Source organism: Cibotium barometz, chromosome 57 (assembly GCF_041138505.1).
Source record: "Cibotium barometz isolate CiBa-2024 chromosome 57, ASM4113850v1, whole genome shotgun sequence".
Taxonomy (NCBI): domain Eukaryota; kingdom Viridiplantae; phylum Streptophyta; class Polypodiopsida; order Cyatheales; family Cibotiaceae; genus Cibotium; species Cibotium barometz.
In genome coordinates this window covers 5,757,531-5,774,195 of record NC_141102.1, presented here as the reverse complement: position 1 = coordinate 5,774,195, position 16,665 = coordinate 5,757,531, and the positions used below count along the sequence as shown (strand labels likewise).

Here is a 16,665-nt window from a genome sequence, read left to right as displayed (position 1 = left end):
CCCAGAACACCGGCCGGAGGAGATGACTATGTCAAGGTGCCACTCTAGCCTATATATGGCTCTTCAACTTCCCATGCTTCCACTTATGGGGTAATCCAAGGCACCTTCTAGCCATAGATCACATGCTCGAAATCGCCAACCTTCCAACACCCTCCCTCCATTCGAGCTCCGCAAGCCACCGAGGCGCGAGGGGGTCGCCTAGGACCACACACGCCTGAGCCGCCGAGGACCACACACGCCCGGGCCCATCTCCCGGTGAGCTGCCTCCCAAAATACCGGCCGGAGGAGATGACTATGACAAGGTGCCACTGTAGCCTATATATGGCTCTTCAACTTCCCATGCTTCCACTTATGGGATAATCCAAGGCCCCTTCTAGCCATAGATCACATGATCGAAATCGCCAACCTTCCAACAGGATTTGGTCCTCTTTGTCTACAAGGACCAAAGTTGTGTTCTTTTTGCATGAGATGCGCACATGCAAAGACTGACTCATGTGGGAAAGAAGAGGCGAGAAGAACACAGCCAGCGTTGAGACGCTTCTGACATCTCTCTTCCAAAGCATTGGAGAGTGCCTTGCTCGGATGCCAAATGATGAGAGAGACAAATGCACCAGCATAGAGAGGTTCTTGTCACAAGAAGTTTCCATCTTGACCTCCATATGCCTGGCTGCTGCTAGACTTGGACGACAACACATAGAACACATCAAAGTCCCACAGCATAGCAGCAAGGACGGCCCTCCATGGGACGTCACACCCAGACAACACTCCTCAAGGATAGAGGACCATGAGATAATGTTGTGTCGTGTAAAATCTGCATCACCCGCTCCGATTACAATGATTTACAGTTCTTTTTAATTCAACATGGCAACCATCTCCCATTATCTGCTGAGAATTTTGTAGCGTTGTATTAAGGACCAACAGTGCTGAAGTTTGTTTCATACTTGACTTTGACTTTCTTTGTCATTTTGCAGCTTGTCCTATCTTGGCACATGAAAGCAGCAACAATGTGTGAATTTTCACGACAAGAATTTGTTGGTGGTTTGCAATCCTTGGGGTGAGTGTTTGACTACTCTGATTTTTGGCATTTTATAACTGGTCCCTGCTCAATAATTTTGGTTATTTTTTCTAGGACGCACCCTGAGGGAGGGGCTGTGCGTGCGTGTGTGTGCATGCTTGCATGCATGCGTGTGTGAATACATGTGCATGTGTTCGTGTTTGTGAGTAAGGTTAACGTGGAGGAGAACACAGTTTGTAAACCTCTACTATGGTTGTTGGGCAGTGTTGATTCTGTCGAGAAGCTCAAATATATCATTCCAGCTATACGTGCAGAGGTTAAAGATGAACGTAAGTTTCAACCTTGCTAACCTTGTCAAATTTTTAAGGGTTATCCAGATGTAGCAGTCTTGGGATTAAAAGTAGCGGGACATGCCAAGAGTGCAGCTTGTCTTAAGTACTTTTGAATTTTCTTCACTATCTCTAAGAGTTTATTTGTAATGAAATGTATGTGACATTGTGATGTTGCAAGGCTTCAGGTTATAGTTTTGCGTCTATGCCATGCCCTAATTTTCGAATAACTTGTAACAATGTCTCATTACTTTCACTAACTGTTTTATCATGTGTATTCATATTGAAATGATCACATGCTAAACAAGCATTATTTCAAATTCCAGCTTTATGTTAAATCAATACTAATTAAGAATCGATCATCAAGCTGTGGTTTTCTTAATTGGTATGGTAGGGCATTGTCAATAGTTATGTTACAATGCGCTCCTCATAGTATGGATTGGATAACACTATAAGAAAATATCACATGTGCGTTCACACAAACAACAAAATCTTCCACAAGACAGAATGTAATGCAAGAGAGATGGAGAACAATACTGAAATTATTGTTGCAAACCAAATTACAAACTGATAGCGTTTGCTCGCCTGTGCGCTCTCCGGCAAGGAGGTTTGATGGTGATCTATGTAGATTCTGAGACAAAGGATGCCATGCTCTAGCAAGGGTGCACAAGATGGTGAAGATAAATCTCAATTGATGATCTCAATATGACAGAGAGGTTGTATCTATAGACAGTACCCAGGGTGGTTGTATCATAGGTTGGCCACCCTACGATTGCTCAGATGGAGCGAATCGATGACCACTCGATTGAGGCAATAGACTAATCAAAGGACCGTAAGTCTGGGTGCAACTTCAGGCCCATTTAGGCCTTGTAACCGGAGGACAGTGTGCCCTTTGGAAGGTCTCCTTCCATCTTACATTGTGGTCTATCAACCCGCACTTACATGCATCCCACTTGGCAAAGTGCGAAGTCTACATAAGCCGTCTCCTAGCCATTCGGCCACCTATGGATAATCCTAGTGTCTTAAACTGGGCACTGTCGGGGTGCCTGGGTCTTAGTAACAAGTTATGGCCATTTCCTAGCCAAAAGTTGCCATTTCCTAGCCAAAAGTTGCAGTTTCGTGGAAGCAATTTCTGTTTCCGTTTCCCCATTTCCTCATCTCACTTGAAAATTTTGCCTTGGTGAGTTTTGATTTTCCCCAATTTTCCTTGTTATCTTTATTAGATTATGATGTATCCCAAGTTTCTATTTCTCTCAACTTTTTTCGTTATTTCTATTTATATGTACTAGATAATGTTAAAGACACGTAATTTCCTGTTTCAAGCCGTTTGCGTTGCGGAGATATCATCCATTTATGTTGCTGTTTTCGTTGCATGCAACTATGGCTTGGTTATGCTCAATACACAACGGCTACTCCTCATAAGGGAGGCCTTACAATAGAGCAACCCGTCAGACCCTCATAGTCATAGTGATGAGGGTGGAGTATTGATTTCCAATACCTCCCTCAATGTCCACCGTTTCAGTGTCACATGAGTGACACAATGAAAAGACTTAAACATATGATTAGTGCGAAGCACATGAGAGATTAATGCTAATCAACACATAGCAAGAGACAATAGAGAAGGAGAGATAGAACTAATCTATTGTGTATTGCAAAATATGAATATTCACAATGGTGAACTTGGATCTTGACTTAGATCCTAGTTTTGCATACCTATCTATTGATGCATAGTTGACTTGTTGATGCACTGATCTCCAGATGCTTGTTTAGGACTGCCCTCTAGCCGGTGGTGTCAATACTGACCAATCCTTTTACGATCACAAAAAGGTCTTTTTTTGTGTTCATATTGTGCCCAAGTTGTGTCCCAACTATTGTTGCATGCCTTGGTACCTCTGGCCACTTATTGGACTGCCAAAATAGCCTGAAACAGCCCATACTCTGCCATGTACTTTACCTAGAAGGCGGCTGTTTCACGTGGCACTCACATGGGTGATGCACATGACTTACCTTGGCCATATCAATTGTCTTTAATATCTCTCTTGCGTACTTCTGGTGAGAAATGAAGATGGGTAGGAGGAGAACAAGGAGGTGGACCTGTAGGAGGGTGAGCAGGAATCACTTCACCTTCCGCTGGAGCAGGTGCGAGAGGACGCTCCTCAGTGCCATCCACATACAGCCATACATTCTTGGCAACCAATACATGACGCATCATATAAGCCTACATAGGGTAGTTATCCCCATTGAGTTTGTCCTCTTAAGACAGCATGCCAAAGAGGTCATTGTTATTGTTGGCTATGACAACACAACAAATGTGTTCACAGGTCACCACAAGAGTAGGCAATGCCCAACAAAACTGTAAGAATGCAGGAGATAAATAGCAGGATAATCAATGAACTGAAAGGGAACTCCTTCACCACAAGAAATATATATGCATGTCCCAAATTTGCAAGTGTACTGCACGATAATGCAAATTTGTCAAAGGGTCCACAATGGTATACATATACTGCAACAAACCACAAATGTATACATGTGCCGTGAAAAACACGATCAGCTGACACTTGTAAGAGCTGCAAGTGCTCAAATCCTGGTAAAATCAAAGGTGAATGGATCGAATAATGCAAAAATGGGCTCAATGTAGAAAATTTAGGCTTCCAATTAGACCAAATCTGAACCGGCACATGTAAATCTGCCAAAGTGTCCAAATGTGCAATTGTCACCTGTGCCAAATGCTATAATGCCCAAAAAATTGGGTGAAATGCCCCAATGCCAAGTAAATGTGCTTGTAACACCCAAAATGCTTGCAAATGTCTATAATAGACCTGCAAATAGTGTCAATTTCTGCAAAATCCCCAAATTTCTAGTGCAATTATGCACCAAATTTGCTGAAATCAATGCCAATGCGTGTCAATGTTGCGATTGCAGGCTCAATTGTGAAAAGCCCCAAAATTAGTGCAACCAATTTGCTAATTTTCTAGCAATTTCTGAATTTTGAAAAAATGCAGAAAAAGAAATTCAGTAACAAATTATTGATCGTGCATTGGGCGGCTTCAACAGGTCGGGTGAGCAGGTATAGGCGGCGTAGGGCGGTGCGGGACAGGTACAGTCGGCGGTAGAGGGCAGGTCGGCATAGGTTCGCCGAGTATAGTCGGGCGGTTGCAAAGGGACGCAGGGCGGCAGCTGCAAGGAGTTGACGGCGGCGCACAGTAGTTGGTCGGGCAGTGTTCAGTGTAGTAGGCTCAAGCTAGAGCAAGAAAGGCAAACCCTAGCTCTGATGTGTAACCCTAACCCTAGCCCTAACCAAGCTCTGATACCAATGTTGGGTAGGAGGGCAGCTAGCCTGCACACACACACACACACACACACACACACGCACAAGATCAAGCACACCAAGAAACGTGAGGGAGCTGAAAAGATGTACTCGTTGAATTAATAAAATGAAAGTACAATGAGAGTACTAAAAAAGCCTAGGGCCAAGTGCCCAACACACAAAAGTGTGTTCACACGGGGAAAAAACCTGCGTCGAGCCACAGAGAAAAAGTGCCCGTGAGTAAGTTGGGTTCACACTTGAACTAGCCGGGAGTGGCCGGGTGGACATGACCAACATAAAGCACAGCATTTAATATATTAAAAAAGGTGGGTTTGTCCAACAGATATGGCCGACGTAGCTGGTAGCTGGCCGACCAGCACTCCAGGAGCATATATAAGCATAAATCATAATTCAGCATTCATCCATTCAGTAGCTCATCTTTCATGCATTCTTAGCATCAATAGAAGATATGTAGAAGGGGCCATTGCCCTAAGTCATGTACAATCATCATGTAATCTTTTTGTACCTATGGGGCTGACCATTGCCCTAAGTCATGTACAAGAATCATGTAATCTTTTTGTACCATATTAAATATAAGAAAACCCCCACACCAATCTCTCTCTTCTTCTCTCTCCTCTGTCTTAATCTGTGTTAATCAGCATCAATGTTCTTAATCATGCTTAGGGCTGTGGATCAGGACAACAAGGCTTCTGCGCATGCAATGATAGAGGCACTCATGACAAGGCCTTCATGTTACTGTGACAACATAGTTGCATGACTAACATCAAGAACCTTTTGTTCAGTGTTTGCTCAAAGCAAACGGAGGCACAGTGCCACGTTCTACGAAGTACAATTAACTTGTATTTACTTGTCGTAGTATCTAGTCCATACTATGCATGATGGAGTTGATGGCTTATTGTCTTGTGGATGATTACCATGAGGTTATAGATTGCACTTTCTTATAAGGTGACTTTGGGCATGTTCCTGGATTCATCTAGGTATATGCAAAATTAACAGTGAATGGTTGAGATAATTTGTTCCATGTACATGGGTGCACACTTCTGCCATAGAGCAGCTGCTTATGTTTAGCAATCTTTCTAGCATATGAGATTGACTTGTTTGGTTTTTATTCTCTGCATGCTCTCAGACAAATTTCGTGAAATTTACAACTTTGCTTTCAGCTGGGCCAAGGAAAAGGTCAGCATCAATATCTTGCAGTTGTTCCTTCTTGGTCTTGAAAAGCACAAGCTGCTCAACTCTGCACCACCTGCCAGGCATACAGCTTAAGCACATAGGAACTCTTGGATGCTATGTGTTTTTATTTAATGTTCCTGTTTAATGACTTAAGAACACCTTATATATTGCAGGGCCAGAAGTCTCTAGCTCTTGAAACAGCTATTGGAATGTGGCAGTTACTGTTTGCGGAGCGTCAATGGCCATTGGTGGACCAGTGGTGTCAGTTTCTACAGGTTTGGCTTTATCTGCTGCTCGGTGCATGAAAAAAGGAGACCGATTATCCATTATTGCTGATGCATTGCATCTTATGAAGTTACTGTGGCGGTTAATCATGCTAGGTGCCAAAGGAATGTCAGAACTATGTCTTGCAAATTCTACTGCATTGTTCTTAATTTGTTGATTACAGAATTGTGCCAGATTATTTAGCAATTGGATGAGTTATTCGACATTGAGGGTTAGAAATGAATCTTCAAAGAACGCTCTCACCAAAAGCCTTATAGTCTTTGTTGTTTGAGCCCTGAGCTTGTAAATTGGATTCTCATGAATATGCTATCCCTTGCCCATGTGATTAATATCTAAGCTTTCTCAATCGGTCCCCTCCCTAGGACATGTGACCAGGAAAACTCGTTGACAAGTCAAGTAACTCTTTGTAGCCCGTAATATCTTTTCTAAATACTTCATGCTGATGGATGTCCCTCTCACTTCTGTCAATTTGTTTTAGATCCTTCTCAAGGATTCAGTCCATTCTGATTAAGACTTTAATGGATCAGCAGGATAATTTCTGCTTGAACATGTGGTATATTTGATGTGTGGTCACTTTAATATGGGGCATCTGCCTGTTTTGCTGGTCACAGGCCTGGTTACACCCACTCTCAATAACTTACACTTATGCAAATGTTTTCTGTTCTCCTGAACTTGTTTCTTTCTAACAGTCCCAATTCAGTCATTTTTTCATCTCTCTCTGAGGAATGCCATTGGTCAGCTTTGCTGGTCACAGGCCTGGTTACACCTGCTTTCAAAAACTTACACTTATGTCCATGTTTCCTGTTCTTTTGAACTCGATTCTTTCCAACAGCCCCAATCCGGTCTTTTTTTCATCTCTCTGAGAATTGCCATTGGTCAGCTGGATTCACACCACCTCCAGATAGATTTGAGGAGATTTATGCATCCCTCGGGAAGAGAGGATATGCAGACCATGCACAACGGGGAGATAGAGAGAGGAGGACTACCTGGTTAGATGCCCAGTTTCTATGAGATACAGGGGCAATTTCATTGCCTTTTCAGGGATGGGATTGGTTCCCTTACCCCTGGGAGCTTCGTTATCACCGAGAGGCACTAGGCTACACTGGCAGGATCAGCACGACACTAATGAGACCTCTATTACAATCTAGTTCGGCCCTCACCAGATGGCTGCAATGATCACCCCCCAGCCTTGACAGGATCACAGAGAGCAGACAGCCCATGGGCACCAATCCGACCTCGCCATCCCTTGCCATTGCATACATGTGGAGTCATGAGAGAGAGAGAGAGAGAGAGAGAGAGAGCCAGATTCCCTCGTCCAACGATAGAGCTAGGCCCTCCAGTTGCCAGCTCCAGGTCTAGGACATATCTAGGTGCTATAGAGATACACCATCACAGGAGGTTGACATTGATTCTCTACATTCATGAGGAGGGTGATATAGGATGATTTCTGCCCATTTCATCATACATATAGTGCTCACGTAGTATGCAGGCCCTGATCTTTGGTAGAAGATTTTTCCCCCATTTTTTAATGTGTTTTTGACATCCCATTGAGAGACCGAGACCGGCGAGACAGAGAGCACACTCCCCTTGTCAGTCTCAGATCCAGGAGATACCCAAAGACAATCCAGTACTTTCCCACGAGGAGGCTGGGTCTCCACTCTCCAGGATGCCACCACCCCATGAGCCTCACTCTATAGTTGTCCAGGCCATACCTCAGTTAGGCACGACGTATGGGAGTCACATCAGATCGGTCACGCACACTCTAGAGAGCTAGACACCCTCGTCCTGACCACACCCAGCTCATCAGCCCCGGATTCAGAAGTCCTCACAGCAAACTATTTACATCTCTAGCCTTATTGTATCACCCATGATGGACATCCTGGATGGGCCCTTGCCGGCATACAGGGTTGATTGACTGTTTTTATTCAGCTCTCCCATATCCATCACTTATTGTACCCTATACTTGGCATAGTAGGATCTGGATTTTTCATCTTGTATAATTTCAGAGTCTGAGATCTTAGCTTTCAGTTTTCAGTTTTAGTTACTGTTGCCTTTTCTTATTTCATCCATGATGAGATTTCATGGACACTATGTACACATCATATAGACCCTTTGGGTATTTTGAATTCTTTAATATCTTTCTTTCTTTCTCTCTGTCTTACTATGCATAGATGCATTGCCAACTTTTCTTTACCTTGGTCAGCCTCATTCAATGAGGCAAGAATTGAACAGAGTCATTCAAAGACAACACATGACAGATTTTTTCAATAGATGAAGATACTCCCCCTTCTTTTTTCCAAAGAAAGATCCTTCTATAGTTACAAAGAAAAACCAGCCGTACGGCTGAATACAACACGGCTAAAAAGCAGTCCAAGTATACAAATGATGTGGAAAAGAAAGGGGGGGGGCTCCCTCCTCGGCTGGCCGCTCTATCGGAGGGATGCTACAATTGGAGGTGGAGAAAAAAGCCACACTGGGGGCCTGTAGTGCCAAAAAGCTCCACCGTTCTCGCTGGATAAGAAGGGTCCGAGGGTCTTGGCATGGAAGAGAGTTTCATGCAGTTGCTGCATGCGCTTCGAATCACCGGTCAAGCGCTCAAAACGGCCTGGATGGTGTGTATGAGATCCACCCAGATCGAACGGGTGAGCCCAGATGGGGGGGAAAGGGAGGGGGGTGGTGTAAAACAAGCCGTCATGCATAGTCACAAGGGACGGGGGACGGTAACGGGGGATGGGGACGGGAACGGGACGGGGGACGGCCATATGTAGGGAACGGGGACGGGGGTAGGAACGGCACTTAAAAATTACTTTGTTAGTACCACCCACTCGCCTATACGGGCAAATCTTGCATGCCCATGGCTGTGCACCACCTCCATGAGGGGATGGGGTGTGATTGACCTCACCCCAAAATGTCCATCCCATCGTCCTTCTACGGGTAGTTGGAACTTGAAGAGCCACTACCACAAGGAGGATGCCATGGATGATGGATGCCTCCTTGTCACTTGATAGCTTGAGAGAGAGAGAGAGAGAGAGGGAGTGAGGCTTGAGCCTTGAAAGTTGAGGGAGAACTTGAGAAGTTGAGTGTGAGGGTGGGTGTGTGTGTGTGTGTGTGTGTGTGTGTGTGAGGGGGAGAGAGTGTGTCTTGAGAGGCTACAGCTTGCTTGTGTGAGAGCTTGAAACTTGAGACCTTGGTTCTTGAGGCTTGCTGCTTGAGGGAGAGAGAGAGAGTGTGTGTGTGTGTGTGAAACTAAAGCTTGAAGTGTGAGAGGGAGTGTGTGTGTGCGTCTTCTTATAGGGAGGGAGGCAAGAGAGAGGCCAAGGCCCAAAGCCTATGGGCCAAGGCTAAAGGCCCATGAAAACCCCTCCCAAACAGCCAAAAAAAGGTCAAAAATGTGACCATTGCCCAAAGAGTAACCTGCGGTGTTCCCATGCAGCCGTCCCCCACAACCGTCCCCTCCTGGATCCGTCCCCGGAACGCTGTCCCTTGTGAGGGACGCCCAGCTGGGGACGTCCATCCGTCCCCGTCCCACAGTGTTCCCGGGACGGCGTCCCCCCGTTCCAAGGGTCCGTCCCCTCCGTCCCCTGTGACATGACTGCCGTCATGGCCTTGCTCGATCGGGCTTGCCATATGTGCCAAGCTGCTATGCTGCTGATGATCTCCCATCATGAGCTAGTGTGACTGTAGAGTCCAGGGCCATATCAAAAGTGCGGCTAGATTCGTCAACATAGATGCGCATGTGAGTGAGTCTCAATGCAAGGCCCCGTACATCATCCTCGTAAACTAAGGCCACGCCTGCCGCTGCAACCCAAGCTACAGCCCCGCATGTGCGGGTGGTCCTTGGATTGGAGGTGCATAGGCGGAGGATGCGCTACCATACCTATTGTTCCTGGCGGCAGTCCCATTGGCAATGTCTCTGGCTGTCCTCATAGTTGCCGCAATGGCAACAACTTGTTGCCTGTGATCGCCAGCCATGTGCCTAGAGTTAGGCTTTGATGGGCTAAGAGCCAAAGAAAGAAGGAGATCGCTAAGAGCCAAAGAAAGAAGGAGATCTTCAGGCGATGGAAGAAAGTCTCCGCCCGAATTCCTCGATGAAGGTAGTCAGTGGCACATAACCTAGGGTGGGTTAATCCCGGGTTAGAGGGGTGCCTAGCTAGGGAACGACTACGCACTAAGTGAAGGAAGGCTTTAAATAGGAGGCAAAGGCAAACCAAGTAGGATAATAAAGTGTACTTATTGCAAAAAGCTTACTTGCTATGAAGCTTTATGATAAAAAATTTGCGTGTGGCCAAGGGCCTAAGGGTTTTGTGAGTGGGGATGATACCGGTCCGGCAGACATTGCGCCTAGGACGCCTCAAAGAGGTGATGGGTGAGGTGGTCACTAGGCCCAAGCTCAACTTGCAGCACCTCTTAGGAGCAAAGAAGATGGGATGCAAGAGATGAACATGCCATGTCCTTAATTGCTTCGTCGGTCAAGAGGTCAATTATACCTCATATCCAGTCTTGCAAGACGTCAAAGCATTATTGGGATACTTTGAAGGGCTAGGAATGAGGACAAGGTTATGCATTTGAAAAGACAGCTTGATGGTATGTATATGAATGAGGAGGACAACATGCCGGATCACTTGACAAAGATCTAAGATCTTCATGAGCAGTTGTTAAACGTTGATGAAGTGATTTCGAACAACTCGCTAGTGTCTACAACACTTAACTCTTTGCATGAGTCATCCTTGAGCTTTCGCAGTCGCGCAACTTGTCAGGGGAAAACCCTAACCCACTCACATTCTAGGAATTGGTGGGGCTTTTGTTGCAGGAGGAGTAGACAAGGAAGAACATGTGTATATGGGTATGCGTGGTCATGATTAGGCATTTGTGGCACAACAAGGCAAAGCTGGCGGCTATCAGCCAAGGGTTGATTCAGACAGCCATCAAACAAGGAGAAGGATGATGCGAGCAAGCCCAAGAAAAAGGGCAAGTGTCATTACTACAAGAAGCTAGGGCATTATATTGATGAATGCAGAATGAGGATAGACAAAGAGAAGAAGAAAGAATCTAGTATGGTTGTTGGTGACTCTTCTACGACTCCTGTAGATAAAGATGATGCATCAGCAAATTAGTACAGATGATTGGGCTTTTCTTGTATGCAGTTACGATGCTTCTCAAGAGCATATGTCTCTCATTGTGGATGAGAAACAGGTTGTATGGTAATTTGGTAGCGGGACCTCTAGACACATCATCTCCAGGAGGGATTTGTTCACAAAGCTAGGGGCTTCCCTAGAAGGTTAGAAGGTCTCATGTGCAAATAATCATTCTTATCTTGTGAAAGGCATTGGTGAGATTATACTCACAACAGCTGATGTTACAGATTTCTGCTTGCCAGATCCCCCCCCCCCCCCCCCCCCCCCCCCCCCCCCCCCCCGAAGAAAGATCTTCTATTAGTTAACAAAAAACTAGCCATGAAGGGCTAGATACAAACTCGCCACCATGTACGGGGCGGGGATCAGAGGATCAAGGGGTGGCGAAAGATGCACTTCGCCTTTGGCTGTCTGCTCTATGAGGAGAAGACGAGGACGGGGGAGGCTCTATGAGGAGAAGACGAGGACGGGGGAGGGAACAACACTTAAAAAATGCTTTTAAAAAAAAAGTTTTTATACACTACACTTATTCTACGTTGGAAGTACATCAAAATGAGCACAAATTTACACTAAAATGGGTCATATTAACAAAATACGCCGATCAAAGAGTGAAGGCGTTGATTGTATTAAGTAGATACAAAATGACTCAAGAGTCAGGACTAAGCCTTAAGGAGGCACAATACATGGAAGGACAAAAAAGGCTAAAGCATGGAAAGACTCAAAAGTGCTAAAGCCTAGAGCTAAGTAGTAAGGCCCATGAATCATGATCCATGAATGATCATCCACGAGAAGTGCTCGCCTCATGGTCATGGGTAGCTTGTGCTAAAGGAACATCAAGCTCATCCTCACTCTCATCCTCACTGGCATGTTGCTGCTGCACCTCATCCTCTTGTTACTCTTCTTGTTGACTCATCTCTCGCTTAGTGAAGGGATCCGCCTTCTTGGTTACGCTCTTGCAAAGCATTTGCAAGTTTGCGCTGATGAAGGCAAGGTCATTGGCACGCTCTACCCCGAGTCGGTTCCTCTTTCTAGAGGCAATGTGGTAGGTGCTCCAAAGTTGCTCCAAGCAAGAGGAGTTGACGGCCTGGCGAAGTATGCGAATGGCGAGTTGCTGTAGCTCCGGTCCATCCGAACCAAAGTCGTCCTACCATAGAGCGGCACCAACTTTGGAGCGGTCGATCTGTGCATCATGACGACCATAGGAGCCATGAAATGACCTGTACATGGAAAGCCGGTCCCTAATCTTGCGCCTAACCGATGTATCAGGCACAAGACGGTCCAAGATGATCCTCCACCCAGCGCTCAACTCCCGGTCGCTCTCCTGCTTGTTGCCTTGGAATTCTGGGTCCACCACATAAGCTGTTGCATGCAATGGAGAGTAGTAGGAATTCCACCTTCCTAGACACAAGGCATGGATCTCGTCGTATTTGTCTTCGTCAGGCACGAAGTGTTTCAACTTCTCTATCATGTGATCCATGGCCTCGTAGACCTTGCCTACGTATGGTCGCATAGCGTCTACAATCCTCAATAGGTAGACTATGGGCCTCACCATAGCATCCGTGGTCTTCACACTCTCCCACCAAGAGGCATCATCCGCCCATAAGCTACACTCTCAGCCGGTGTTTGTATACTCTTGCATCTTGACAAACTCGTCGCTAAGGAAAAGTTTCCCTCAAAGCACCACTACAATCCTTCAACCGGCCCAACATGAGGAAGTTGTAGGCAAACCGGGTGTCGGAATATTTGATGAGAGAGAGAGGACCTCTTGTTGAACTCATGCCGAAGTTGGTGGTGGTTGAAGACCATGGTGTTGGCCTCCTCAATGAGCGGGGCCAATGATCTCCATGGTGGTAGCCCACTCCGTTGCAAGCACATCCGTGCTCTTCCCGGTGCTGGATACATCATGAGATGAGATGAAGTACATCTCTCCGCGGGAATATGCAACCACGCCATGAATACTCCTCTTGTGGGTGTCGTTTCATCCATCCACAATGAGGGAGACTCCGTTCCTCTCCCATTGCCGCTTTGTGTTGTCGGCCGCTTGCTCTACAATGCTCTTGGATGAGGGGAGCATATAGGTTGAGCCATACTCCCCAATCTTCCTAATCATGGCCTTGAAGTATTTCGACCTATTCAAGAATGCAATTTACTAATGAGAAGGAGACTAGTATGATGAAAACATGAATGATGAATTGGTTGCACTTACCTAGCCGCTTGAAAGGCAATGTGGTCGTGGAAGAAGAAGCGGGCCACCGCCATATCCACCTCCACTTTCAACTTGGGATTCCAATTCTCCCCAAGTGTAGATTGTCGCCGTGGGCCACGCAAGGGTTGAGAGGCTGTGAAGATGGAGGGTACCGGTATGATGGATGGAGCAACATTACAACTCGATGGTGAAGGTGATGGCATGCATGATGCCGATCGGCCGGATCCACCACATGACTCCATTGTAGAGGCTTGAGTTCCTCTCTCCATTATTGCGGGATCCACGGCCACTCGTGGTGTTGTTCTTGCCGCTTCGACCGCCTCGTAGATGGTAAGCTTGTCGAGAAGTTTCCGTCTCTTTTTAGGCGTGACATTCGTGCAAAACCGCACCTCATGCCCACTCTCATGGAAGAGGTGGGCTCGCACTTTGTCGGCGCCACCCGTTCGCTGGTATGGGTAAAGCTTGCACACCCATGGCCGAGAACCACCTCCATGAGCGGATGGGGTGTAGTTAACCTCCTCCCACCATGTCCATCCCGTCGTCCTTCTACACGAAGCCCCGACACGTGAGGAGGATGCCATACTCTTGAGGCTTGACTCCTTGAGGCTTGAAAGTTGACTCTGGAGGCTTGGAAGTTGGAAGAGGCTTGAGGGAGAGAGTGCTTGTGTGTATGTGGCTTGAAGCTTGAGCAATGAGCAATGAGACTTGAACTTCCTTGACTCTTAAGGCTTGAAGGCTTGAAGGTGTGTGTGTGAGGAAGTGTGTGTGTTCGGTTGTTCTAGATAGGCAAGAGGGAGAGGCAAGAGTCTTGAAGTCTCGAAGAAGTAAGGCTAGAGGGAGAGGCTAGAGGTCCAAAAGGAGGGCCAAGAAGGCCACTATGGCCCTTGTGACTATGGGCCAAAATGGCCCAAAAGGCCTCCAAGACCGCATTTCCCAACGGTCATAAAAGTGATCGTTAGATTGCACAATGGACAATCGACCATCCCCCGCAGAATCCGTCCCCCCCACCGTCCTTACCCAGATCCGTCCCCGTCCCCGTCCCCCCGTCCCTTGTGAGGGACACCTCTAGGGGGGACGTCCGATTGTCCTCCTCGTCCCTGCCACGTCTCGACACGACGTCCCCACGTCCCATCCTTCCGTCCCCTGTGACTATGATTTGTGAGAAAAGGGCGAGGCCACCAAAGCCTCAAGAAGGCTTCTTGCCGCTTTCGCATGCGGTCAGAGCCACCGTGCAAATTCCCCCATTTGATTGTGGAGGGTATGAATGATGTCAAGGCAAATGCTCCTGTTGGACTCTGTTGGCGGAGTTTGTGCATCTAGCTCTCCATATGTGGTAGCCTGCAATGCTACTGCAAATCTCCCATCTGTGGCACAAGCTTGGACTCCAGTGAGATCAGCGGATGGGACTGGGACTGGTACTGCCGAAATGTGAAGGTGAGAGACGGTGCACCAAACATATCCATGTGGCAAACTAGAAAGGAGTGTCTTGCCTTGGACCTGTTGTTGGAAATGGACTGAAATCACTGAGCAGTGAGGATGCATATCTTCTTGCCAATCATGCTGTTGCAGCTGGTCTCTGCTAGGTTGGTTGTTTGATTATTGAAAAGGATAAGGCTAAGGTGATGAACTTGGTAGAGGAGGGACAAGTTTTAGGTGGTTTTCCAATGGGCGGGTAGACTTGTGTGATTTGGGAAAGTAAGGTTTGGAGTTCAAATCCCCGCAGGCTCCATTGGTATTGTGGCTACAAGTTGTAACGCCTCCAGGCGGGTATGAAATTGCGACCACAGAAGGATGCACTTGAGATAAAAAAATGTTCTAGGTGGTTTGGGGGTGGGGGGATGTTGGAACAGAGTAAAGTGCAGAATTTTAGGGTTGCAAAGAATAGATTTACTGTATGTCACATGTATTCAATCAGACCCTTGCCTTGAGTTGATTTTTCATCTGTTTTTTGTAGGCAAAGCACAATAAAGCCATTTCTAAGGACACTTGGTCTCAGCTGCTGGAGTTCTCAAGGGTAAGTTTTAGTCTCCACAGTTTGATCACTTTTTGTCTGGTGGTACAAAAGGAACTGTTCTCATGATGGCTAAATAAAAGCTCTCTTTTCTTTCACAGATCATCAATCCATCTCTATCTAACTATGATTCGGAGGGCGCCTGGCCTTACTTGATTGACGAGTTTGTTGAATATCTCATAGAAAATGGGATGGCAAATAACAAAGGAGCTTGACTAAGGGTTGCTTGTTTCATTTGATATATTGTCAAGCTGTGACATTAAGCATTTGTATATCAACCGATGATGCGCGCCATGGGAACAGATAGGGGTTGGCTGTAAAGATTTGCTGTGTTCTTGCTCCATGTTATTAATCGGCCTGAAGTGATTGAACTGACACAAGCATTCAAGCCCGGCTAAGCTTGTAATCTGGAAGCAGACCTCTTTTGTAGTTGAGACCCTCTTTCTGCTGTTAGATGATATTGGAAGTGAATGGTTCTCATCCAAATTCTCGTTCTTTGGAGGCAAGGAATTGATGCCTCTTGTGGAGTCATAAGTGTTTTAAATTGGGCCTTCCTTTTGCTTTTGGATTTCTTGGTTCCCATCGTTAAGAGGCATGTTGCAAGGTTGGTGGAATTTCCACATTTATCTAGGAAGCCGGTGTGTCTGTCAGGGCATCACCCTTGTGCCTAGTTAGGACTTACTACAAGAAGGGGGTGGATCAACGGCGACGTTGACGGCAAGCGGTGGTACATACGGTGGTTGATGTTTTTTTCAGGCAAGAGGTTCGTTTCTTTAATCAGTCCTTATGGTGGTGGATGATTTGAGTCATCAAATCACTAGAGTTATAAACCTAGGTAACCTGTGTTTACACAGGTACCAATATCCCAAGTTTGGGCACCCACTTGGTCAAACTGATGGAGTTTGGCATCGTGGTCGTTGTCAATAAGGACAAATTGACTATACTCACAACATCAACAATGTTGGTTAGATGCTATTTGAAACCAATTGTTTTTTTTGGGTTAATGTAGCCAAGTAGGTTTTACAAACTTGATCTCATCATTCATGCTGTCTTGATGGTAGCTTGTGGTTAAAACTACATAAACTCCTACTGTCTAAGAGAGCATAGGAGCGTTTGGCATTCAGTACATTTATTGAAATTGAACATTCAATGCTTGATGGAACTCATCAGCGAAACAGGTAATTAG

The 16,665-nt window shown here is 46.2% G+C and overlaps 1 protein-coding gene across 1 annotated transcript in view; it reads left to right on the top strand.

Moving 5' to 3' along the window:
* The window catches only part of LOC147606350 (defective in cullin neddylation protein), a 47,789-nt gene extending 31,824 nt beyond the window's left edge, over nt 1–15,965 (top strand). Inside the window, exons 6-11 of the mRNA XM_086791706.1 lie at nt 972–1,054; nt 1,280–1,344; nt 5,799–5,848; nt 6,019–6,120; nt 15,423–15,482; nt 15,581–15,965. Of these exons, the coding sequence (XP_086647832.1) occupies nt 972–1,054; nt 1,280–1,344; nt 5,799–5,848; nt 6,019–6,120; nt 15,423–15,482; nt 15,581–15,694 (474 nt within the window). The 3' untranslated portion in view covers nt 15,695–15,965. The remainder of the gene's footprint in view (nt 1–971; nt 1,055–1,279; nt 1,345–5,798; nt 5,849–6,018; nt 6,121–15,422; nt 15,483–15,580) is intronic.
* Nucleotides 15,966–16,665: the final 700 nt, after the last annotated feature.